This window comes from Nerophis ophidion, linkage group LG02 (assembly GCF_033978795.1).
Source record: "Nerophis ophidion isolate RoL-2023_Sa linkage group LG02, RoL_Noph_v1.0, whole genome shotgun sequence".
Taxonomy (NCBI): Eukaryota; Metazoa; Chordata; class Actinopteri; order Syngnathiformes; family Syngnathidae; genus Nerophis; species Nerophis ophidion.
Window position 1 is genome coordinate 61,732,609 of NC_084612.1, and position 26,920 is coordinate 61,759,528.

Consider the following 26,920-nt stretch of genomic DNA (forward strand, 5'->3'; position numbering starts at 1 on the left):
TGAATGGAAACTGTTACGCTCAAATATATGCAACTTTCTAATTAAAAAAAACTTTCTCCAGCGCCTGTTAAATTATTTGAAAAGAGGCATTGTGATTAGGCCCGCCACGTCTGCTCCTGTTGATTTTCAACGCGGAAAGATTTCTGTCACCGAACTTTTCCCAGATCATCAACATTGGCATGGAATGTTAAAAAAAAAAAAATCACATCACATTCACGCTCAATGATCAGAGGCTAAAAAGAACCCCCTTCAGGAACGCAAAGTGCTTGTTAACATATCCCTTAAGTGATTTGCTCGACTTGTCTCTTTTCTCACACCAGAATAAGTCCTAATTACCTATTAGGACTTATTCTGGCATTCGTCCAAGTAAATCAGTGGGCAACTAATTCTTGGCCATACTTTTTCTCCAGTTGTTGAATATAACGACAAATAGTCTGATTTTCCTCATTAGTCCAATCATTCTCATTGTTGCCACTCTACAAACGTCATTGTATTAGGATGTTGTATTAAGACTTCTACTTTAAAGCCAGGGTGCCTTTGCCAAGGATTCTGTAGTTGAATTTACTGTGATTATCAGCAAATGGAGTAATGATACAGCCCAGCAATGATGTTGAGCAATAAAAGTAAGGAAAGTATAATGGCATTGGACTTAGCCCTTTTTGCGCTCCCAATGCAAAACCCAGACACTAAAAACATTCCTCAAATAGCCATAAAATAAGCTACAATTAGCTGTTATTAGTTAGGGCAGGGGTTGCACAATATAGACAATATATCCTATAAATCAAGTGTTTTTCAAGTGTGCCGTGGGAGATTATGTAATTTCACATATTTGGGTGAAAAATAGAGCTGTCCGATAATGGCTTTTGTGTTTATATTTCGATATTGTCCAACTCCTAATTACAGATTCTGATATCAATCGATACCGATATATATAGTCGTGGAATTAACACATTATTATGCTTAATTTTGTTGTGATGCCCCGCTGGATACATTTAAAAATGTAATAAGGTTTTCCAAAATAAATCAACTCAAGTTATGGAAAAAAATGCCAACATGGCACTGTCATATTTATTATTGAAGTCACAAAGTGCATTATTTTTTTAACATGCCTTAAAACAGCAGCTTGGAATTTAGGACATGCTCTCCCTGAGAGAGCATGAGGTTGAGGTGGGCGGGGTAGGAGGTAGCGGGGGTGATTATTGTAGCGCCCTGGAAGAGTTAGTGCTGCAAGGGGTTCTGGGTATTTCTTCTGTTGTGTTACGGTAACACGTAACATCCGTACTGTTGACCAAGTATGCCTTGCATCCACTTGTGTGTGTGAAACGCCGTAGATATCATGTGATTGGGCCGGCACGCAGAGGCAGTGCCTTTTAAGGTTTATTGCTGCTCTGTACTTCTTCCTGCGTCCGTGTACCACGCCGTACAGCGGCGTTTTAAAAAGTCATAAATTTTACTTTTTGAAACCGATACCGATAATTTCCGATATCACATTTTAAAGCATTTATCGACCGATAATATCGGCAGTCCGATATTATCGTCAGTCCGATATTATCGGACATTCTAATTAAAATCAAAATTGAATCGTTAAATAATCTTTACTATTATTAGTATCATCACGTACCAACATCTTTAAACATCTTTAAATGATGACATTCACTATTGTAATTGTTATATGGCATTGTGAATAAACTTGAAACTTGAAACATTGGATTCGATACCCAAATGTGTAGCATCACCCCAAACTCAGTTGAAGTATATAAAAACACGAGATTAAGTGCCTATTACATTTTAACAGACGTGTAGCTAGAACCATCTTACAGCAGAAGTAACTAGATTTTAAAGCTGAACTGCACTTTTTAAACATTTTGACAATCTTACGCGAGACAAGAACACTTTTTTTTCTAATTCTAATTGATAACAATCGGCTCCTTGTAGATGGCGAGCAGTGCAGCTAATGGTAGCAATATATTCTGCTTTTAAATCACTCTAAAATGCATTCAATAAACGTCATTACTTTATTTCTGTTCCGTTCCGTAACCTGCGTAATAACCAAGCTGTAGTGGCATTATTTGGAAGAGCAAACGCTGAGGTTTTGGTTTTCTACCATAATAACAGATCGGCTGTAAGCTAGCTTCTGAGTCAACAGCTCAATGGCTTTTGAGTTTGTAATGCACAATACAATAGGACGCCAGTCTCTACTAACTGAAAAAACATGAACAATCACAGTGTTGGCGCTAGGAATCTTCAAAATGACCCCATCAAGTCATAACAATTGGGCCCCACAGTAAATTTATGGGGTGCCACTTTTTTGTAACTCTCTTGAAAAGAAATGATGACTGTATGCATTATCGTGTTATACCTCACATTCTATATTGTGTTTTGGAAAAAGGTTGTCAAACGTTTCTTAATTCATTAAAAAAATAACACAAAAGAAAATAAATGCGGTATTTGTGATCGATAAAACCTTCGGCGAATCAACATTTAAGAAACTGTACCGGAAAGTGCATTACTTTGAAGTTGACAAACAATAAATAATAATTTGACCTGGCAAATTATACTACATTTTCCAGACCATAGGGCGCACTGGATTATAAGGCGTACACACTGCCCATGAACACCATCCATCCATCCATCCATTTTCTACCGCTTGGTCTACTTTTAATCTTTTTTCACATATAGGGCGCACCGGTATATAGGGCGCATTAAATGAGTCATATTATTATTTTTTTTTTCTAAATGTAAAACACTTCCTTGTGGTCTACATAACATGTAATGGTGGTTCTTTGGTCAAAATGTTGCATGGATGATGTTTTACAGATCATCTTCAACCCGCTTTCTGACAGTCGCTTCCGGATGCGCCGTTTTGTGGCCGGTCTTATTTACGTGGCTCACTTTCGGCAGTGTCTTCTCCCCGTCATCTTTTTTTGTAGCGGTGTAGCGTGCTAAGATGGAGCTAACTGTTCTAATGACATTCACGCTTTACTTCAATCAATATCGGAGCAGCATCTTCTCATCCGTGGCTCACTAGTGCGACAACAACGCCGGAAATGTGTCCCGTGAAAAACAGTCCGACCGGAACTCTCTAATAACTAAAGTTTTTTTTAAGGCTTCCATTGCGAGATACAAGTAAGAACTTTACACTACTTTGTATTAGAAATGGCAACAGAAGAGGGTGAATGTCCCATGACAAAAATATAGTGAAACAGAAGAAGCTTATCGACTACAGTATCGTCACAGACTACAGTGGCGGACTCGCGCACATTTTTTAGGACTTATGCAGATCTCAAATACAGATCAGAATGTAAGAGAAGTTGGTTTTGAATAATATTGCCAATCAAAATGCCAGATAATGTCTGCTAATGGGTGCCATTTTGCTGTCCTTATACACACACCACTTGTATCTCTGACAATTGTAGCCGTAATGGGCCGACAATCCATCAAGCGGTGCGGCTTCAAAGTCATTCTGAAACTTTTTGACATATTTTTTAATGGGCCATGCGTAATGTTCTTTATTTTCAATGGAACATTTAAAGTTTTGGTGTTGTTTACTGGTGTCATATTGGAGTCTGTAATAATCTCTTGTGTGTGACTACCATCTACTGGTCACACTTCAATCAATCAATCAGTGTGTATTTATATAGCCCTAAATCACAAATGTCTCAAAGGGCTGCACAAACCACAACGACATCCTCGGTCCAGATCCCACATCAGGGCAATGAAAAACTCAACCCAGTGGAATCTCAATGTAAATGACTATAAGAAACCTTGGAGAGGACCACAGATGTGAGTGACCTCCCCCCTCAAGGGGAGACTGGATGCAATTGACTTCGAGTGAGAGTCCAGTCCATCATGGGGCCAGCAGGAGACCATCCCGAGCGGAGACAGGTCAGCAGCACAGAGGTGTCTCCAACCAATGCACAGGCGACCGGTCCAGCCCGGGTCCCGAATCTGGACAGCCAGTACTTTACCCATGGCCACCGGACCTGTGCCCCTCCCCTCCCCACCTCCTCAAGGGAGAGGGGGGCAGAGGCGAAAAGAAAAGAAACGGCAGATCAACTGGTATAAAAAATTGGTCTATTTAAAGGCTAGAGTATACAAATGAGTTTTAAGATGGGACTTAAATGTTTCTACTGAAGTAGCATCTCTAACTGTTACCGGAAGGGCATTCCAGAGTACTGGAGCCCGAATCACTAATAAGCCGGAGTTCTTTGAACGCAGATTTCTTGCTGAGCCATATGGTACAAGTACAAGTGTACAAGTACACTTATCATTCATTACACCATATAGCAAATAAAATTGCTTCGAGGTCGGTAAGCACGACAAGAATTATTGAGTTCATTAGGCGCACCGGGTTATAAGGCGCACTGTCGTTTTTTGAGAAAATGAAAAGATTTTAAGTGCATCTTTATAGTCGGAAAAATATGCTAATTATTGAAAAAAATGTTTTAGGGTTGTCATTAGGGGTGTAACGGTACGTGTATTTGTATTGAACCGATTCGGTACGGGAATTTCGGTTCGGAGGTGTACCGAACGACACGGACATATTAAGTAGCGCACGTTTTTTTAAACAGTGCACACCGAGGCACTAGTGGTGCAACGGATCTACATTGATCCGTGATCCGTTCGGATCAACATCTTCGGTTCGGCACACACATGATCCGCGGTCTGATTTATGGAAAAAAAAAAAAGAAAAGGTGTTCGCACAGCGTGGTAATGGCGAGCGGAGTAACGGAGGAACTTGAACGCCCTGTGCCATTTAATCGGTGTGTTTATAGGTGCAGACTCCATTGTGCAAAACGAGGGTTTTAAACACATGCTGAAAGTGCTTCAGCCACATTACGACATCCCGTCGCGCACCAACTTCAACGATAAGATTGTGCCAGATTTTTATGAGCAAGAGAAGAAAAATGTTGTGGATGAACTATCCCGAGCGTCATCTGTTGCGCTCACGACAGAAGGGTGGAGGTCCAGGGGAACTATGACCATAAGCGCTCACTTCATCACAGCAGAATGGGAGATGAGAAGACACGTCCCCTCTACAAGAGTCACCTTGTGCAGGTACTGACACAAGCAGTGGAGGAAAGGAGAAATCCCTTTTTATGTGGCACTGTTTTTCATTAATTATGTTAAAAAGAAGATATTATGCCTTGTGCACTTGAACTAGATTTTATATATTTTAATTTAATAATTTGAAAGTGTTACAAAACAAAATGGCAAAACTTCTGTTTATTTGTCTTGTCTTTTTTTTTTTTTTTTTTTTTTTTTTTTTTTGCTGATCCGAAAAAAGTTTTGTGATCCGTTGCACCCCTACGAGGCACCATGAATTGATTTACGTGGACCTCTACTTAAAACAGGTTGAAATACTTATTCGGGTGTTACCATTTAGTGATCAATTGTACGGAATATGTACTGTACTGTGCAATCTACTAATAAAAGTTTCAATCAATCAAAAAAACAACACACGGCATGCTAGCAACGACTGGGCTATGATAGACTGACCATACCTCCTCTTTTCACCGGACATGTCCTCTTTTGCGGGGCTGTCCGGGTGGAGTTTCTTAAATGCCTCAAATGTCCGGCATTTTAAGTTAGGGTTGCGTGTATTTTCAATGTACGTTCAAGGTTAAGAAGGGGTTCAAAACAAGACAATTTGTGCACACAGCAGCATTCGTGAGGGAGGGACAGAGACAGACAGAGCGAGAGAGGTTTGATAAAGATGCATGGGTCGCCAGGCTCTGATTTAATTTTTTAATCTCTATAGCAGGGCTGTCAAAAGTGTGGCCCGGAGGCCATTTGCGGCACACCTAATGTTTTAAAAGCCCATGGCACATTCTTAAAATACTATTAAAATAAACAAAAACATAAACAAAAGTGAAATAAAAAAGCTTAAAGGCTAAATGTAATTTAGAAAAAGTTGCAACGTCGTCTAATTAAACAAAGCTATTTTTTTCTTTCAAACTGTCATTGCTCAAAACATAATATTGAATCAAAATCAATGTTATTATGAATTATTGACCTATCCAAGTTTCCGATTACTTCACATCAAAATATTTTTGGTGGAAGATTTTGCAAATTTGTTAAATAAATTATCAAAAAATGTATATATATATATTTTTTTTTTACTGTACCGAAAATGAACCGAACCGTGACCTCTGAACCGAGGTACGTACCGAACCGAAATTTGTGTGTACTGTTACACCCCTAGTTGTCATACATTCAGGTCAAAATAACACATTCGTATTCTGAAAAACGTTGTGCCATTTCTTCTCATCATTCACTGCTGCTTCACCCGCTGTCCAATTATTTAAGCGTATTTAAATAATTTTATGCCTGCTAACACAACCCAGGGTCCCTTGTCTGTCCTTATTGCTCCCTACTGCATGCACCCCTAGCATCTCTGCCTTATTCGTCACAGTAGTGCATATTTTAATGACACTTCTGTGACTCTTCTAGACAACACACTTTTACATCCTACATTTGGATGAAGCAATGAACAAGGGAGGGTGTGAGGGCTGGAAGCAGTGGATTGAGAATAGGTGACTAGCAAAAAAATCATTAAATTGATATATTGGGGGCCTAAATAGAAATGCCTCCGACAAATGGGAATTGATGAACTTGTTGCTTAGCGAATGGGGGGGATACTGAAGACAATTTATCCCCCTCTAACACCATCTGAGCATCACTGCATGGCATAATGAAAAGTAAAAATGAAAGCAAGTAACTTTTTATATGAGGAATAAAAGTTCCACATCTCCCAACAGTAACATGAATTGATTAACGTAGACCCTGACTTAAACAAGTTGAAAAACTTATTCGGGTGTTACCATTTAGTGGTCAATTGTACGGAATATGTACTGAACTGTACAATCTACTAATAAAAGTTTCATTCAATCAATCAAACACTTCTCATCAAGTTCATATTATGGGCATGTTGGCATATTACTAAACTGACTGGAGAAGGGCTCTAGTCAGGAAGGTGAACAAGAATCTGATGGTTACACTGACAGAGCTACAGCATTCCTCCGTGGAGAGAGGAGAATCTTCTAGAAGGACAACCAACTCTGCAGCAAGCCACCAATCAGGCCTGTATGGTAGAGTGGACAAACAGAAGCCATTGCCTATTAAAAAAGCTCATAGCAGCCCACCTGGGCCGCCTGCAAGACTCAGACCATGAGAAATGAAATGATCTGGTCTGAAGAGACAAAAATGTAACTCGTTTAATGTCATTTTTGGAGGAAACCAATCCCTGCTCATCACCAGGCAAATACCATCCCTACAGTGAATGATGGTGGGAGCATCATGATATGGGGTTGTTTTTCAGCGGCAGGAACTGGTAGACTACCCAGGATCGAGAGAAAGATCAATGCAGCCATGTACAGAATCCCCACGAAAGTGCGTTTGAACTCATACTTGGGGGACAGTTAATCTTTCAGCAAAACAATGAACCGAAGCACACATCCAAGATGTCAAAGGAATAGTTTCAGGACAATGCTGCAAATGTCCTTGAGTTGCCCGGCCAGAGCCCAGATTTGAAACCGATTGAACATCTCTGGAGAGATCTATAAATAGCTGTGTACCGACGCTTCCCATCCAACCTGATGGAGCTTGAGAAAACTGCCCAAAGATGGGTGTGGCAAGCTTGTAACATCCTATTCAAAAATACTTGAGGCTATAATTTCTGCCAAAGGTACATTAAGAATGTATGTACATATGATTTCTTAGTTTTTATTTTTCATAAATTTGCAAAAATGTCAAAAAAAAAAACTTACATATTGTCATTACAGGGTATTTTGTGTCTAACTTTGAGGACAACAATGAATTGATTCCATTTTGGAATGAGGCTGTAACATAATATACTGTGGAAAAAGTGAAACACTGTGAATACTGTAAAAACACAAAAGCACTCAGGTCATCTTCCATGTTTTGCAGGGTTCCAGATTTTGTGCGTGAGAAGCGCTTTGGCAACTGGCTGAGGGATGCCCGCGACTGGGCCATTTCGAGGAACCGCTACTGGGGCACGCCAATTCCCATGTGGGTCAGCGAAGACTATGAGGAGGTCAGAAGAACACAAAAAACTGCTAAGATATGACTTGCGGGATTAAAGCACGCAGTTTTGTTTTTTTACCAATTGATATGGAGGATAATGTATTTATTGTCTCAAATACTTGATGTAGCTCAATTAACCTAAAGTTGTGCATCATCAATCGTAGTTTTCATTATTAGAAGCTTGTGTTTCTCTTTTTATCATGCATGACTTTGTGTTTGGTGACCATAATTCCTATAATTTGTAGCGTCACTGTGTACCTCCTCAGCACTATTACCGCCACATGAATAATGCAAACAGGAAAACATAATGTTGTTTACGTCTTACTCGTGAAGGCAGCTTACAAAATAACGGAATATAAACAGGAAGTTACTGTATGCTCTACTCAGCTCCGCTGTTTATTTGCCTAAGATGTTGGTTTTTTTGGAAGAAGGCAATAATTGGAGCAAGGAATTGTTTCATTTTCTTGGAGTTGCTGTGCATGAGAAAGTAGAATGAAAACATAGCTTTCTTTGACCAAAGGGTCATTTGTTAACAAGAATATTGCCCAACATTGTTGTAACAAAACTGATGTAATTCAGGGATGTCAAACTCATTTTCATTGAGGGTTGGGTTATGGTTGGCCTTAGAGAGCCGCTCGTAACAGTGAATATGAATATGCATAAGTTGTGGTATTTTAGGCTTCATATTGCGCCAGATATTTTTAATGTGAGACAGGTCTGGACTACAGGCAGGCTAGTCTAGTACGCACACTCTTTTACTATGAAGCCACATTGTCTGGCTCAAATAAGCAGCATGATAATGTTGCTTGGATGGCAACATTTGTTGCTCCAAAACCTGTATGTACCATTCAGCATTAATGGTGACTTAACAGATGTGTGAATTACCCATGCCTTGGGCACTAATACACACCCATACCACTATTACACACCTATACCATCACAGATGCTGGCTTTTCAACTTTGCGCCTATAACAATCCAGATGGTTCTTTTCCTTTTTGGTCCGGAGGACACGACGTCTGCAGTTTCCAAAAACAATTTGAAATGTAGACTCATCAGAGCACAAAACACTTCTCCACTTTGCATCAGTCCATCTTAGATGAGCTCGAGCCCAGCGATAAATGGGTTTCGCTTTGCATTGTAGAGTTGTAACTTGGACTTACATATGCAGTGACCATCTGTAGTTACTGACAGTGTTTTTTTCAAGTGTTCCTGAGCCCATGTGGTGATATCCTTTACACACTGATGTCGCCTTTCGATGCAGTCCGTAATATCGCACACGTGCAGTGATTTCTCCAGATTCTCTCTAACTTTTGATGAAACTGTGGACCGTAGACGGTGAAATCCCTAAATTCCTTGCAATAGCTCATTGAGAAAAGTTGTTCTTAAACCGTTGGACAATTTGCTCACACATTTGTTCACAAAGGGGTGACCCTCGCCCGTGCTTGTTTGTGAATGACTGAGCATTTCTGGAAGCTGCTTTTATACCCAATCAAGGCAACCACTTGTTCCCAGTTAGCCTGTTCACCTGAGGGATTTTCCAAATAAGTGTTGGATGAGCATTCCTCAACATTCTCAGTCTTTGTTGCCACTTGTGCCAGCTTTTTTGAGACAAATTGCTGGCATCAAATTCCAAATGAGCTAATACATGAAAAAATAAAATGTTTTCCAGTTCGAACGTTAAGTATCTTGTCTTTGCAGTCTATTCAATTGAATATAAGTTGAAAAGGATTTGCAAATCATTGTATTTTGTTTTTATTTACAATTTACACAACATCTTTTGGGGTTTTTATGATAATGTATTAAGTGTTGTATTATATATTATTCAAGTTGAAAATATTTGCAATTGCATGCAGTATATGTATTTTTTTCTGTTAAAATGGAAAGATAAAATATTTTGAGATCAAGTACTTTATTGATACATATTGATGCCAGGCTTTCGCGGACCATATTAAATGATGTGGCAGTCCAGATTTGGCCCCTGTGCCTTGATTTGATACGTTTGTTATAATGGTTCATGAATAAACTGCTGAGCCAGCATTAATAGTACTGATGAAATCATTGTAAACAGTACAAATTTAAAACGCATATGCAGAGTAGCACAACCAGAGCTGATCACACAAGATACTATAAATCAGGGGTCACCAACACTGTGCCCGCGGGCACCAGGTCGCCCGTAAGGACCAGATGAGTCGCTCACTGGCCTGTTCTAAAAATAGCTCAAATAGTAGCACTTACCAGTGCCTCTATTTTTTTAATTTGATTTATTTACTAGAAAACTGGTCTCGCTTTGATCAACATTTTTAATTCTAAGAGAGACAAAACTCAAATAGAATTTGAAAATCCAAGAAAATATTTTAAAGACTTGGTCTTCACTTGTTTAAATAAATGTATTTATTTTTTTACTTTGCTTCTTATAACTTTCAGAAAGACAATTTCAGAGACAAAATACAACCTTAAAAATTATTTTAGGATTTTTAAACACATATACCTTTTTACCTTTTAAATTCCTTCCTCTTCTTTCCTGACAATTTAAATCAATGTTCAAGTAAGTTTTTTTTTTTTTAATTATTGTAAAGAATAATAAATACATTTTCATTTAATTCTTCATTTTAGTTTCTGTTTTTTCGCCGAAGAATATTTGAAATATATCTTCAAACTTATGATTAAAATTCAAAAAAATTATTCTGGCAAATCTAGAAAATCTGTAGAATCAAATTTAAATCTTATTTCAAAGTCTTTAGAATTTCTTTTAAAATTTTTGTTCTCGAAAATCTAGAAGAAATAATTTGTCTTTGTTAGAAATATAGCTTGGTCCAATTTGTTATATATTTTAACAAAGTGCAGATTGGATTTTAACCTATTTAAAACATGTCATCAAAAATATTTAATTATTGTGAGAAATCATTAAGATGATCGGTGTTTCAACAAAGATAAATATCATTAATTATTAATAATAACACAGAGTTAAAGGTAAATTGACCAAATTTGCTATTTCTGGCAATGTATTTAAGTGTATCAAACTGGTAGCCCTTTGCATTAATCAGTACCCAAGAAGTAGCTCTTGGTTTCAAAAAGGTTGGTGACCCCTGCTATAAATGCATGCTACTGCCATCTTGTGGAGGCAGTAAAACAACTACATCAGGAGGTTGCCCACAGCCAAAGTTGTTTTTGACCCTGCCCTTATTGGTGACCATTGCGGTTACTTGCTTTTGTAGACCACCCATCCTGAAACTATAGGAGGTGGAAAATGGATGAGAAAACTTACAGTAGTAGTGAGGACAGTATGAGAGAAATGTGTTGCATGTGGATCGTCGTTGACATATCAAGTGCACTGGACAGGACAGAGCTGTCAGAATTAGGTTGTTTGAGGTTTAGATGAAAAAAAAAGAGCCGTTCCCTCAGCTGAAAGAGTGGCAGCTCACGACCTGCTTGCTGGAAATAGAATTGTGGCTGTTTCCAGAAGACTGCTGCTCCCTGGTGCCTCCTTAGCTCACACCAGCAAAATCTCACACACGCAGCCCAAAAAGTGATTTTCTTTGTGGTTGCCTGTATAATTCTATTACCTCAATATGTGTTACTCTCAGGTCCAGTGAGAGCAGTCTGCATGCTCCTCTTCCTGTGGCCTCTTAGTGTCAGATAAGGTTTAGCCCTGTCTATCTGGGCCATGTTACCTTGTGCTGCCAAAACTAGAGCAGAATCCATAGGTCGGCTCTCTGCGGAGAGCTGATTAAACACTTTACCTTACTTTTTAAAGTCACTCTGAAGGTGTTTTAACACGGGCCTAGTTAGAAGTCTGTTTAGGGACATGCTGCAGATGCTCCAACACAGGGGTGTCGAACTGGCTTTCATTGAGGGCCACTTGGCAGTTATGGCTGCCATCAGAGGGCCGCTTGTAACAGTGTCTATGAATTTGCCTCTGGATTTTATTATTATATAAATCGTTTTAAGTAGACTGCACATTTTGCAGTAAATAACTTTACATTTACATAATTTTACTGTAAATTATGGCGTTTTTTTTGTTTGTTTTTTACAACATTTTACAGTAAGTGGAAAAACACTATCACTGTTACGGAAAAAGCTGGCAGCTTAGTTGCCAACATTTTTATGTTAAATTTACATAGTTTTTTCCAATATTATATTGTTAGTGGAAAAACAGTATAGGTTTTTTTTCCAGCGGAAAAACGGATGTACCGTCTTTCAATTTATAGCAGTGGGTGTCCAACTCCTTTTAGATGGGGGGCCACATGGAGAAAAATTTCCTCCCAAGTGGGCCGGACTGGTAAAATCCCGGCACGATTACTTAAAAATAAAGACAAGTTCAGATGGTTTTCTTTGTTTAAAAATAGGACAAGCACATTCTGAAATTGCACAAACCCTAATATTGTATTTTTTTTATACTTACATTTTGCAGTTAATAGTATTCTAACTTTGTCTTTATTTATATTTTCTGTATAACTTATGTGATTGGGTTCATCAGTCAACTCATTTGTGTTAATTCTCAATCTATCAAGATAAAGATAAAAAAAAAAAGGTCTCAAATCAAATTACTGTATGTAATTTGATTAGTTTGACTATTTTCCTCGACTGGTGCACTAACATGTGGTTTATTTTGTACATATGTAGTATCATCTACAAAGATAAAAATAATTGCTATTGCGTCATCCAGTGGACACACTTAGAACAGATGTTTCTTTCATTCAAGTATTTCAGGTTAATTTTTATACATAGCAAACTCATCCCGCGGGCCGGATAAAACTTCTTCGCCGGCCTGATCCTGCCCTCGGACCGTACATTTGACACCCCTGATTGTGTACAGTGGTACAACGTTAAAAACAACTGTAGATTTTAGTCAAAAACTGGCAGCTTAGACGACAACAGAATTTTGACGCAAAAACAATAGTAGTTTTTTCAATCTACAGTAATATGCTGTGAAGAACAACGTAAAATGTATTGTCATTTTTATTAATTTGATGGATAGTTTGCTGTAAAGTTAAGTATTTTTAATTAGACAAAAACATGTTTGGAAAGTGATCATGTACTGTATTATTTGTTGCAATATTGGATACTATTAAGTTCAAAATATATGCAATTTCAATCAGAACGTATAGTTTTCTGACAAAATGAAAAACATCAATTATATTTAGTGAGAAAATATTAAGTACTTTATTGACACATCATTTCCAGGTGTTTGTGGGCCGGATAAATGTCGCGGGCCATATCTGGCCCCCGGGCCTTGAGTTTAAATCAAGAGCTTCTTACTTTCCACTTTAACATGCACTCCAAATTATTATTCAAGATTGAAAAAAAAATATATGCGTTTTTTCATTTTGAAAATCCAATTATCACTTTTTGCAAATACGGCCTGTTGGTTTTAATGCCTAAGGCCAGCGATGTTGCACGGCAAGCATCATGCTTTCCTGACGCATCAAAATCTGAAAGGACGCAGGAAAGTCACTCTCCACTCGTCCCACGGACACGCGTCATTTTTCTCGTGAAAAATTGTGGACAAATTGTATACACGTTGGGAAAAAAAAAACTTTGCCGGCTTGGATAAATTGCCATAGTCTTTGTGTGTTTGTTTTTCTTGGCCTCTTGCTTTCAAACATATTTAATAGCAGAATGAAATGAATGGAATTAATCCTTTTGTACATCCACAGTCTTTGTCCTGGTGGGCGGAGGTGGAACCGCTAACTTACCCACTGCAGATGCATTGTGTTGCCAAGTCTGCTTATTTAAGTGACTTTAGGCATGTTTAGGCAGGGGACCCCGAGTTACATACTTTATCAGTATCATACTTCAAACCCTGCTTCGGAAAGCTATGCCCTACAAAAGTTACTCATTGTAGCCATTAATCCTAACTTCTTCAAATTGTTATATGGATTTTTGTTTTGTCAGTTAACGTGTTTTAGATATTGTGCGCGTGAGTTAATGTTGCTAATGCATTTGATTGTATTATATATTGGGCATATTGAATGTTGTTTTTAAGTATCAAATGGTACAAGTTGGTCAAACAATCCATCCATCCATTTTCTACCGCTTATTCCCTTTGGGGTCGCGGGGGGCGCTGGCACCTATCTCAGCAATCTTTATAGGTTAAATGAGGATGTATTTTTTTTATTTCAGGCAATTTGTTGCACTTTGAATATTTTCTAAATCTTCTAGATAACATTTTTATAGACAAATGTTACTATTTATAGAGAATTGGGATCAGGAGGGAAATGCATTTCCTTCTTTTTTTAGGAGGAGCTTAACGGAAAATAATTGAGACGCACTGGGCTAACAGGAAATGTGTCTTATTGTCCCAAAAAAGACAAATTAATAAGCTAAAAATAGCCACTTAGGTAAAAATCCTACATTGCAGTGTGTAAAAATCTCAAGTTTTTCATATGTATTATGTTAACTGTACCTATTATTTTACTGTTGCGTAGGCATATTACAATAATAAAGGTATGTACATTTTTTACATTATGGCGGGTTGCCTGTCGGGCCTCTTTGGATTGTTTTCATATCGCTGGTTGCTTGTTTCTCTCGCGACACCTGGCAACCCAGGGTGCACTGAGAGAGCCTTTTTCGTCGCGACTCACTAGTGAAGAGCATTGCAAAGTTCTTGACCTTGCAATTACAATGGTAAAAAAACTAAAAGGGAAACAATAGTTTATTGAAAGGAATACTTGCATTATTATTATTATTATTATTATTATTATTATTATATACTGTGATTGCATTAGTGTTTCATTTGGTCTCTAAATAATTCTGACAATATCGTTTATTGACAATAATGCTGAATAATATTGTTTTAACGAAATAAACTTCTGGTACAATATATCAAATATAATGTTTAGGGTACGTGCTAAAATTAAAAAATAGTTGGAGGTGCAGTCACCATCTTTTTTGTATACAAGATCCTGTTTTTCTCAAGTAAAAAAGAAGAGTCCTATTTGTTTAATTTCAGACACATTTAGAAAATATTATATAAGTTCACTACAACCATGTCATACCGTACCTAAGAAATTAAAATAAATAAACCATTTTAATTTGGGACCTTTTTAATTTTCCGGGGACCCACTCAAATCACTACTTGTGGTGCCAGGCACTCACAACGTTGAAATCCTCTCAACATCACAGCTTAAGATAAATAAACATTCATTGTGTAATTATTTATTATTGTATTATGTTCTATTGTATTGTATTATAATTTAATTGTGTTATAAAGATTATGCGGTTTCGTTTTGCAGCCTTTTTCAGTATTCCTTCTATTTCGTTCTTTCATCAGATGGTGTGTGTCGGCTCCATTGCCGAGCTGGAGGAGCTGACCGGCGTCCGGGTAACTGATTTGCATCGGGAGAGGTGAGTCGTCACTCAAGTCTGTACTGTATTTTCTGGACCATAGGGCACACTGGCGATGAGTGGGTCTAGTCAGGTCTTTTTTCATACTAAAGGCGCACTGGATTATAGGGCGCATTAAAGAGGTCATATCTTGATATTTTTCTACGTGACATGTAATGGTGGTTCTTTGGTCAAAATGTTGCTTAGGTGATGTTTTACCCATCATCTTCGAGCCGCTTTCTGACAGTCGCTCCCGGATGCTCCGTTTTGTGGGCGGTCATATTTACGTGGCTCAACTTCGACAGCGACTTCTCCCCGTCATTTTTGTTGTAACGGTGAAGCGTGCAAGGACGGGAGTGGAAGAAGTGTCAAAAGATTGAGCTAACTGTTTTAATGACACTCAGACTTTACTTCAATCAACAACTGAGCAGCATCTCCTCATCCGTGGCTCACTAGTGCAACAACGGCGCCGGAAATGTGCCCCGTTAAAAACCCTCCAACCCACTACACTGGTAGTTTTTAGTGCTTCCATTGCGAGATATAAGTTAGAACTTTACGCTACTTTATATTAGAAATGGCAGCAGCAGAGGGTGAATGTCCCATAACGAGAAGGTAGGGAATAAGAAGAAGCTTATGACTACAATGGCGGACTTGCGCAAATTTTGAGGACTTATTCAGGTCTTAAATACATATCAGGAGGTACCAGAAGGTAAGAAAAGTTGATTTTGCATAATATTGTGAAACTAAGCGCCAGATAATGTCTTACCTTATACACACACCATAGTAATACTTGTATCTCTGACTACGGTAGCTGTAATGGGCCGACAATCCATCAAGCGGCGCGACTTCAAAGTCATAATAAAACATTTTTGCCAGATTTTTGAGTGCCGTGTGTAATGCTCTTTATTTTCAACAGGACATTTAAAGTTTTGGTGTTTAGTGGCGTCATATTGCAGTCTACACATATCTCTTATGTGTGACTGCCATCTACTGGTCACACTTATCATTACACCATGTACTGAATAAAATTACTTCGAGGTCGGTAAGCACAACCAGAATTACCGGGTTATAAGGCGCACTGTTGATTTTTGAGAAATGGAAAGGATTTTAAAGGCCTACTGAAATGAGATTTTCTTATTTAAACAGGGATAGCAGGTCCATTCTATGTGTCATACTTGATCATTTCGCGATATTGCTATATTTTTGCTGAAAGGATTTAGTAGAGAACATCGACGATAAAGATCGCAACTTTTGGTGCTGATGGAAGTCACAGATGATGACGTCACAAGGGTGAGGGCTCCTCACGTCCTCACATTGTTTTAAATGGGAGCCTCCAACAGCAAGAGCTATTCAAACCGAGAAAACTACAATTTCCCCATTAATTTTTAATCGGGGATGAGAGATTCGTGGATGATGATATTGATAGTGAAGGACTAGAAAAAAATAAATAAAATTTTATAAAATAAAAAGCGACGGCTCCGGGCGGCGGCAGTGTGAGCGTTTCAGATGTAATTAGACACATTTACTAGGATAATTCTGGAAGATACCTTATCTGCTTATTGTTTTAATAGTGTTTTAGTGAGATTGTAAAGACATACCTCGAGGTGGGATGGCTGCGGTGAACAAGCAGTGTCTCAGAGAGAACCCGAGGAGCCAAGCTCACAGCTGTCTTTTAAACAGCTACTGCAGGAGGACGAAAAATCCAATGATGTCTTCGGTAAGATATATATCACAATTTTCCCATCCAAAAACATGCTGGTTGACGTAGAGAAACATGTTCGCTTGACCGCTCTGTGTTTAAAACAAAGAAACACCGGCTGTGTCTCGGTGCTAAAGACAGCTGCAATACACTGCTTTACACCAACAGCATTGTTCTTTATAGTCTCCATTATTAATTGAACACATTGCAAAAGATTCAGCAACACTGATGTCCAAATTACTGTGTAAATTATGCGATGAAAAGAGACGACTTTTAGCCGTAACTGGTGCTGAGCTAATATTTCCTGACAGTCCGTGACGTAACGCGCACGTGTCATCATTCCGCGACGTTTTCAAAAAGAAACTCCGCGGGAAATTTAAAATTGCAATTTAGTAAACTAAACCGGCCATATTGGCATGTGTTGCAATGTTAATATTTCATCATTGATATATAAACTATCAGACTGTGTGGTCAGTAGTAGTGGGTTTCAGTAGGCCTTTAAGTGTGCCTTATAGTTCGAAAAATACGGTAATGTACTTCACATTTCACAGAAATGTGTTAAAGAAGCCACTAAATGTATTCTAGTCTTTTTGCCCTGACTTTTAATGTCATGTCTCATGCGCCCCTCCCTCCAGCATCGACCACCTGACCATTCCCTCGCGCTGTGGCAAAGGTGTCCTACGTAGGATCACCGAGGTGTTCGACTGCTGGTTCGAGAGTGGCAGCATGCCCTACGCCCAGGTCCACTATCCCTTTGAAAACAGGAAGGAGTTTGAGGACTCCTTCCCTGCAGATTTCATCGCTGAGGGCATTGACCAGACCAGAGGATGGTAAGATGGAAGAGTGGGTAGATGATGAATGGCCACCATAACCTTTTTCAAGTAGCACACAACCAACTCATGAAAAAAAGACAAGAAACTAAATGACTTAAATGTGGGACTGATAAAAATGTATGGTCTTCTGGCCGTGCCACAAGTGCAAACCGTGACTTCAGTGTCACTGCTCAGGCAGGTGCGTCTTGAATATGCGATGATGCGGAAACTTTAGTGCATTATTGATAGGATGCAGAACTAAAAGGACACGCAAGAAAAAAACTGTTCATACAAGGTAGTTACAGGTTCTATTACCATTGTACCACAAAGTCAAGCAATCATTAAGCTCTTAAATAGACACCTTACTCCAATCAGCGGCTGAACACATGTTGCAGTTGAGTACATCATGCCTCTCACGTCGATAGTAAAAGGATGAGGACGTATTCTTGTCATTTTTTTGCAAAGTGAGAATGCATTAAAAAAAAAAAACGTCCGTCATGTCCTTCATAATGAAGTGAAGTGAATTATATTTATATAGCGCTTTTTCTCTAGTGACTCAAAGCGCTTTACATAGTGAAACCCAATATCTAAGTTACAGTCAAACCAGTGTGGGTGGCACTGGGAGCAGGTGGGTAAAGTGTCTTGCCCAAGGACACAACGGCAGTGACTAGGATGGCGGAAGCGGGAATCGAACCTGCAACCCTCAAGTTGCTGGCACGGCCACTCTACCAACCGAGCTAAACCGCCCCTGTGATCCCACCATGGACTGGACTCTCACTATTATGTTAGATCCACCATGGACTTGACTTTCACAATATTATGTTACCCACTCGACGTCTATTGCATCCGTTCTCCCCGAGAGGGAGGAGGTCACCCACATCTGCGGTCCTCTCCAAGGTTTCTCATAGTCGTTCACATTGACATCCCACTGGGTTGTGAGTTTAACCTTGCCTTTATGTAGACTCTGAACCAGGGATGTCGTTGTGGCTTGTGCAGCCCTTTGAGACACATGTGATTTAGGGCTTTATTAATAAATATTGATTGAGTGATCGTTAGGCAAAAAAAACAGCAGTTCCCCTTTAACAGAGGCTTTGCTTTTCCATTGAACAACAGTAACTACTAATAATTATGCAACTTAATGGAAGTAAAAAATACATTTTATTGTCATTGCACAAGCACAAATACATTTAATTTTTCAGCATAAACCTATTAGAGACAACAAAGATTACTTTGGGACAAATTATTGTCCAGAACCTTATATTTTTGAGCCTGAATATAAAGGGGATAAGCCACACATTTTAGAAGCCGTGTGCTTACTAAAACACTAAGCATAATGCAGCAGTATTGCTATGTGCTAAACAAGAAATACAAACTACAAACCTAATAAAACAATCACTTACTGTACAATGTCTGTTGAGATGCGGACTGATGGGATGTTCTAAGGCTGAACAATTATGGTAAAAAATAATAATCACAATTATTTTTATTGACATAATCACGATTGATTACACGGTTATTGATTATTTGAAATTCATGAATATTTATTGTACCACCAAAATTTAACTTTAAATATTGTTAAAAAAAAATCAATATAAATCAGCACCAAATAAACCACAAAACTTAAAGTAATAGCAATGATAACAAATCTAAATAACAATAGCAATATATTAAAAAAAAAATAATTCACTTTTTCCGGCACAGTTGTTTTTAATTCAGTTTTTTACCTTTTACATTTGTTTTGGCACCATTGAGTGTGTGGTTTTTGTGTAAAATGAAATTCAATAAAATGTTTGTTAATTAAATGCAAAAATCTTCACATTTATTGGAATACATCTTTGGAAAATTTCATTTTGTAAATGTATCAATAAGGCCCAACCCCAATACACCCCCTCACTCACTACCACTAGGCCTCACCCACTACCACTACACCCTCCAAATGAAGTAAAAAGGGGCAGAGTTTTGTAATCTTCCCTAGTTTATGTTCGGGCACGTAAGCGACTACATACTTATGTTTGCACGTACTTCCCACCTCGAGATGTACCGACATTATGTTAGTACCAAAATGTATATTGTTATGTATTTCAATACTTGTTGATATTTTTTTAAATAAAGAGTACCTTTAAAAAAAAACTATTAGCTTCATTTTAACTGAACGTTTATGATAAAACTTATGATTAAACATATGTTTCTTATTGGACATTGTATTGGGATTGGGCCTAATTGCTTTAAGTACATCGTGCTTGTGGTTTTTGAAAGCTTTATTTTGATAGTGCAGTCAGATTGGATACGGCAAACCGCGCTATTATTGTGAAGGGGGGAAGTGGGCTGTGCTGCTGTTCTCAACTTGCCGAGTAAAGAGGTGACTCACTTGAGGCTGTTAAATAAAAAAAATAAAGAGAGAGACAGCTCTCAAGTTGCGACCACTGTTTGTACATTAATGTTATATCGATGATGTTGTTCACAACAACACAAGCGGATGAGATTTATTGTGGATGTATGTTATTGATTGATTGGTTGAGTGAGACTTTTATTAGTAGATTGCACAGTACAGTACATATTCCATACAATTGACCACTAAGTGGTAACACCCGAATACATTTTTCAACTTGTTTAAGTCGGGGTCCAAGTTAATCGATTCATGGTATAAATATATATTATCAGCATAATTCAGTCATCACACAAGTTAATCATTAGAGTATATACATTGAATTATTTACATTATTTAAATTATTTAGCTTTAGCTATGTAGTTTAGATGCTGTTTTAAGTGGCCTGCTTGACATTGTTTAGTTCATGTCCGGGAGGTTCAGTTTCTTCTACTCCTAATGACAACATTTCACTCATATTTATGTCAATTTCCTCAATATTAATATACCTTTAACAGGGGATTCTGTTTTATTGGCCAATTATGTGACTCCACCTGTGGTAATGTGAACGCAAAATCCTATGACATACTTTTTTGTTGAGTTTCGTGATTATTGATTAGGTATACTAGCGCTGTGTCAAATAAAAAGAAGTAACCATGGGGAGATCCTAAACTTCTCATAAACATGCTCTTTCACTCATTGATTTAATAATAGTAAGAAGCCATAATAGAATTTCAAATTCAAATAATTGTTCTGCTCTAAGATGTTCATATCTTGCCGTTTAGATGAACAATAAATCATAATTTTAAAAAAGGTGGCTGCAATCAAGCATTTTTTCTTGTTGTTCTTGCCATATCAGGGTATAAGTTGATTGTCAAAGTTGACCAACTTTTTGATTTATGGCTAAATCCTTCTACTCTCCAGGTGAAAGGCATGATTTGTAATCTAGAATCAACTTTCACCAGCTTGAAGGCGGTGCAGCAACTCACCAGCTCAATATGTCAATTATGTAGCTACACTTTTGTGTTTCTCTGCAGGTTCTACACCCTGCTGGTGCTCTCTACAGCCCTGTTTGGCAAACCACCCTTCAAGAATGTCATCGTTAACGGCTTGGTACTGGCCAGGTCAGTCTTCAGACTTGTTGAAAATGCTTTCCCCGTCTGTGTTCATGCAAACTTTGTTATATTCTTGTCACATGCCTGCGTAAGATAATGGCGGTATTTGTCCTGGTACAGTTTAGCCCTCAGAGTTGCTCCTCGGTAGAGCTTCTCCCCTTTTTCAGCCTTCGGCCCTAAAACGCAGCACAGCACTCACAGGCCTGCTGACCTGGAAGGCTTGGCTAATTTGAATACCAAGTGCACGTGTACTTAAGATGCATACTCATGCATGCATGCATGTGTGTGTGTGTATGCGCATTAATGTCTTTGTCTTACCCCCTTGCAGCGATGGACAGAAGATGAGCAAGCGCAAGAAGAACTACCCGGACCCGGGCCTCATAGTGCAGAGCTATGGTGCCGATGCCCTCAGGTCAGCTCTGCGTCTGAGTGTGAGCCAGTGTGATTGTGCGTTTCTGAAGCATGAAAGCCTGCGTGCCGGTGGCAGAGCTGTGTGTACGTGTGTGTGTGAACCCACCTTATGTCATTAGCTGGCACGGTTTTAAAAGAGCTACTGCTCCAAACTGTTGTAGTCCTACTGTACATACTGTGTTCACAACCTCACGCAAGCAGCACACGCATGCTCACATACACGTTCTTACATGTGCCCCAAGCAGTAGAAGCGGCACGGCCATATGGCCAAATGAATAAAGCACCACATAGTTGCACCATATGCTCATATACACTAAAGAGTGAGTTTTAAAGATAAATATCAGTGCATGTTTCTCTCTAATGCTGGCATTTTCAGTACAATATATGCTTTTTCCTCAACACTGAACTACTGTATATTCTTAAATAAGTCACACAAAGCAGCACCGGTAGTCATTTACCCTAAATAATCTTGTCCTCATTTCAAACGCCAAAAAGGATTTGACCTCATCATGGCAATGTCTGCTTTGTAATTAACACTCGTTGCCATTAAAGTTGCTTGTTACGCAGAAAGTGCACCCCATCTACTTTAGAATCCGTACAAGCTCACAGTTTCACAAAATGACTTTTCTAACTCCGCTTGTCTGTAATTGCGTAACCAAACTATCCCTGCTTTTGAAGGCATTAATACGGCCCCTGAACATTTGCACAGTAAATATTCATGGGGCGACGTTTAGCTTCAAGGCATATTGATAATCAACTTGGATGTGTTTGACAGATCAATACAGCTGAATAATGTCCTGTAGGGTTTTCATAATGTATTTACACTAGGAATGTCAAACTTCCTGAAGTTAGTCACGTATTTAAATTTTTTTAGCTTGCAGAACCTACAAATGTGTACTTACTTACCTGTTTTAGAATAGAATAGAATATATCTTTACTGTCATTGTACAACAAAATTGTAAGCAAAACTAATTTAGTGCAAATTCTTAACACATAAGAACATAGATAAATAGATACAAATACATAAAAATGCCCAGCACACAGCTCACATGCACAGTCATTCTTGTCTTGTGTTCAGCGACACTATTGCTCTCGGGTAAAATGTGTTCTTAAAGGCTTACTGAAATATGATTTTCTTATTTAAACGGCGATAGCAGGTCCATTCTATGTGTCATACTTGATCCTTTCGCGATATTGCCGTATTTTTGCTGAAAGGATTTAGTAGAGAACATTGACGATAAAGTTTGCAACTTTTGTCGCTAATAAAAAAGCCTTGCCTGTACCGGTAGTCGCAGACGATGTGCGCGTGTCGTCACCGGTGTGAGGGCTTCTCACATCCTCACATTGTTAATAATGTGAGCCACCAGTAGTAAGAGCAATTCGGACAGAGAAAGTGACAATTTCCCCATTAATTTAAGCGAGGATGAAAGATTCGTGGATGAGCAAAGTTACATTGGAGCACTAAATAAAAGAAAAAAAGAAAAGTCGACGGCTCCAGGGGGCGGAAGTGGGAGAGTTTCAGATGTAATTAGATACATTTACTAGGATAATTCTGGAAAATCCCTTATCTGCTTACTGTGTTAATAGTATTTTAGTGAGATTTTAAAGTCATACCTGAAAGTCGGATGGCTGCGGTGAACGCAGTGTCTCTGAGAGAAGCCGAGGAACCAAGATCACAGCTGCCTTTTTGAGCTGCAGGATGAGGTCGCGTAATCCACTGTAGTCTCCGGTAAGAGTCGACTTAATATCACAATTTTCCCATCCAAAAACTTGCTGATTGACATAAAGAAACATGTTCGCTTGACCGCTCTGTGTTAAAGCTTCACAACAAACAAAGAAACACCGGCTGTGTTCCGGCGCTAAAGGCAGCTCCAATCCACCTCTTTTTACCAACAGCGTTCTTATTTGACATCTCCATTATTAATTGAACAAATTGCAAAAGATTCACCAGCACAAATGTCCAAAATACTGTGTAATCATGCGACGAAAAGAGACGACTTTTAGCCGTAAGTGGTGCTGGGCTAATATGTCCGCTACCACCAATAATGTCACAAACACACGTCATCATACGGGTCATCATTCTGCGACGTTTTCAACATGAAACTCTGTGGGAAATCAAAAAACTTTAATTAAGTAAACTAAACCGGCCGTATTGGCATGTGGTGCAATGTTAAGATTTCATCATTGATATATGAACTATCAGACTGCGTGGTCGGTAGTAGTGGGTTTCAGTAGGCCTTTAAATCTTTGTCCGGCATTTTATTGTCCTGTATCTCCTGCCCGAGGGCAGCAGTCCAAAAAGTTTATGTCTTGGGTGAGATGGGTCCCTAATGATGTTTTGGGCCTTTTTGAGGCACCTGGCACTGTACAGTTCATCTAGGGAGGGGAGAGAGCAGCCAGTGATCGTCATGGCAGTTCTTATGACCCTCAGAAGTGTGTTTCTCTCTGCCGCCGTGCAGCTGGCACACCATACACCCATGCAGTATGTCAGCACACTGTCTATTGAGCAGAGATAGAAGGACACAAGCAGTTTTTGTGACAGGTGGTTCTTTTTTGAGGAGTCTCAGAAAGTAAAGTCTCTGCTGTGCCCTTTTGATGGTCACTGAGGTGTTCGCACTCAACGGCAGGTCTTCCTTGATCTGTATCCCCAGGAACCTGAAGTTAGAGACCCCTTCCACATACTGTATTTTTCGGATTATAAATTGCACCGGCCGACAATGCATAATAAAGAAGGAAAAAAACATAAGTCGCACTAAAGTATAAGTCGCAATTTTTAGGGAAATTAATTTGATAAAATCCAACACCAAAAATAGACATTTGAAAGGCAATTTGAAATAAATAAAAAATTGTGAACAACAGGCTGAATAAGTGTATGTTATATGACGCATAAATAACGAACTGAGAACGTGCCTGGTATGTTAAAGGGGAACATTATCACAATTTCAAAAGGGTTAAAAACGCTAAAAATCAGTTCCCAGTGGCTTGTTTTATTTTTCTAAGTTTTTTTTCAAAATTTTACACCTCCCAGAATATCCCTAAAAAAAGCTATAAAGTTCTTGATTTTCGCTATTTTCGATGCGACTGTCCATTTCCCTGTGACGTCGTACAGGGCTGCCAATACAAACAACATGGCGGTTACCACAGCAAGATATAGCGACATTACCTCGGATTCAGACTCGGATTTCAGCGGCTTAAGCGATTAAACAGATTACGCATTTATTTAAACAGATGGTCGGAGTATGGAGGCAGATAGCGAAAACGAAATTGAAGAAGAAACTAAAGCTATTGAGCGAATAGCTATTGACGCTAATCGGCCATAGCATGGTTGTACCTAATGAAGTGGCCCATAGCATGGCTGCCTTATTAGCATCGCCGGTAAAATGTGCGGACCAAACGATCAGGACTTTGGCATCTTGTGACACTGGAGCAACTTAAATCTGTCGAATGGTAAGTGTTTGTTTCGCATTAAATGTGGGTATCTAGTTTCAAATGTACATACAGCTAGCGTAAATAGCATGTTAGCATCGATTAGCGTAGCATGTTAGCATCGATTAGCTGGCAGTCATGCTGCGACCAAATATGTCTGATTAGTACATAAGTCAACAACATCAACAAAACTCACCTTTGTGATTTCGTTGACTTAATCGTTGCAAATGCATCTGCAGGTTATCCATACATGTCTGTGCCATGTCTGTCTTAGCATCGCCGGTAAAATGTGCAGACACTCTGGCACATTCAATGGGGGTCTGGCGGCAGATTTCTTGCCAGTGGTGCAACTTGAATCCCTCCCTGTTAGTGTTGTTACACCCTCCGACAACACACCAACGAGGCATGATGTCTCCAAGGTTCCAGAAAATAGTCGAAAAAACTGAAAATAACAGACCTGAGACCCGGTGTTTGTAATGTGAAAATGAAAATGGCGGATGTATTACCTCGGTGACGTCACGTTCTGACGTCATTGCTACAAGACCGATAAACAGAAAGGCGTTTAATTCGCCAAAATTCACCCATTTAGAGATCGGAAATTGGTTAAAAAAATACATGTTCTTTTTTCTGCAACATCAAGGTATATATTGAGGCTTGCATAGGTTTGGTGATAATATTCCCCTTTAACGTAACATATTATGGTAAGAGTCATTCAAACAACTTTAACTTATAGAACATTCTATACGTTTACAATCTGTCACTCCTAAGCGCTAATCTTAATTTTAATAAGTTACCGCCAATGTTTTGAAATGATCAATTTTGATAGGTAAGGAAGTAGTAGCAGGTAGCATCTTTTTTTTCACAATGCACTTCTGCCATGACCCACCCCCGCCAAATTTTTATTGGTTGACGTGTGTATGTGTGACGATTGCTGATAAACGCCTAGTCTCTTACGTGAATGAGATGGATATTATTATTTGATATTGGACGGTAATGTGTTAATAATTTCACACATAAGTCACTCCAGAGTATAAGTCGCACCCCCGGCCAAACTATGAAAAGAACTGCGACTTATAATCCGAAAAATACAGTAGTCCGAAAAATACGGTAGTCCCCAATGGTTGGATGTTTATCGTTTTTTTCTTCCGGAAATCCATGATCAGCTCCTTCGTCTTGGTGGTGTTAAGGAACAGGCTGCTTTGATATATCAGATATATCAAAATGTAGGTGTTTATTTATTTTTAATTTTTTGCCCTTCGCGTTCATATTTCGCTGTGTTTGTTGCGTTTGGCTTGATTGTAAAATATGTCGATCGAGAGGAGGTTTGACATTCATATGTTGTCAATATTCAGTGTTTCATCATTGTTGTTAATATTGTAAATCCCATATTCTTTATTTTCATGTACATTCTGGGTGTGTCATTCAGTAAAAAGATTTAAAATTCCATTCCGTTTTTTTAAGGCGGTCATCAGTCATTATTGTGAGGTTTTGTATTAGTGTTCTTAAAAATAGATATGCCGGCCCCCAGACACGTTTTTTATCTCTAAATTTGGCCTCCTGAGTCAAAATAATTGCCCAGGTTTGCTCTAATGCTATACTGTTCTAATCTGTTAAGATATTTTAGTTAATTGTGTCAAAATATTTTGGTAAGTGCATAAAGACTGCAGCTGCACACTGTTTACAATCAATTTCCTTCGTTATTTCAATTAATGCAATCTA

At 38.7% G+C, this 26,920-nt stretch overlaps 1 protein-coding gene across 1 annotated transcript in view; it reads left to right on the forward strand.

The window, feature by feature from the left end:
• The window catches only part of iars1 (isoleucyl-tRNA synthetase 1), a 118,987-nt gene that overhangs the window by 46,829 nt on the left and 45,238 nt on the right, over window positions 1–26,920 (forward strand). The window contains exons 14-18 of the mRNA XM_061888025.1: window positions 7,930–8,056; window positions 15,321–15,394; window positions 17,708–17,902; window positions 21,287–21,373; window positions 21,693–21,776. Coding sequence (XP_061744009.1) covers window positions 7,930–8,056; window positions 15,321–15,394; window positions 17,708–17,902; window positions 21,287–21,373; window positions 21,693–21,776 — 567 coding nt within the window. The remainder of the gene's footprint in view (window positions 1–7,929; window positions 8,057–15,320; window positions 15,395–17,707; window positions 17,903–21,286; window positions 21,374–21,692; window positions 21,777–26,920) is intronic.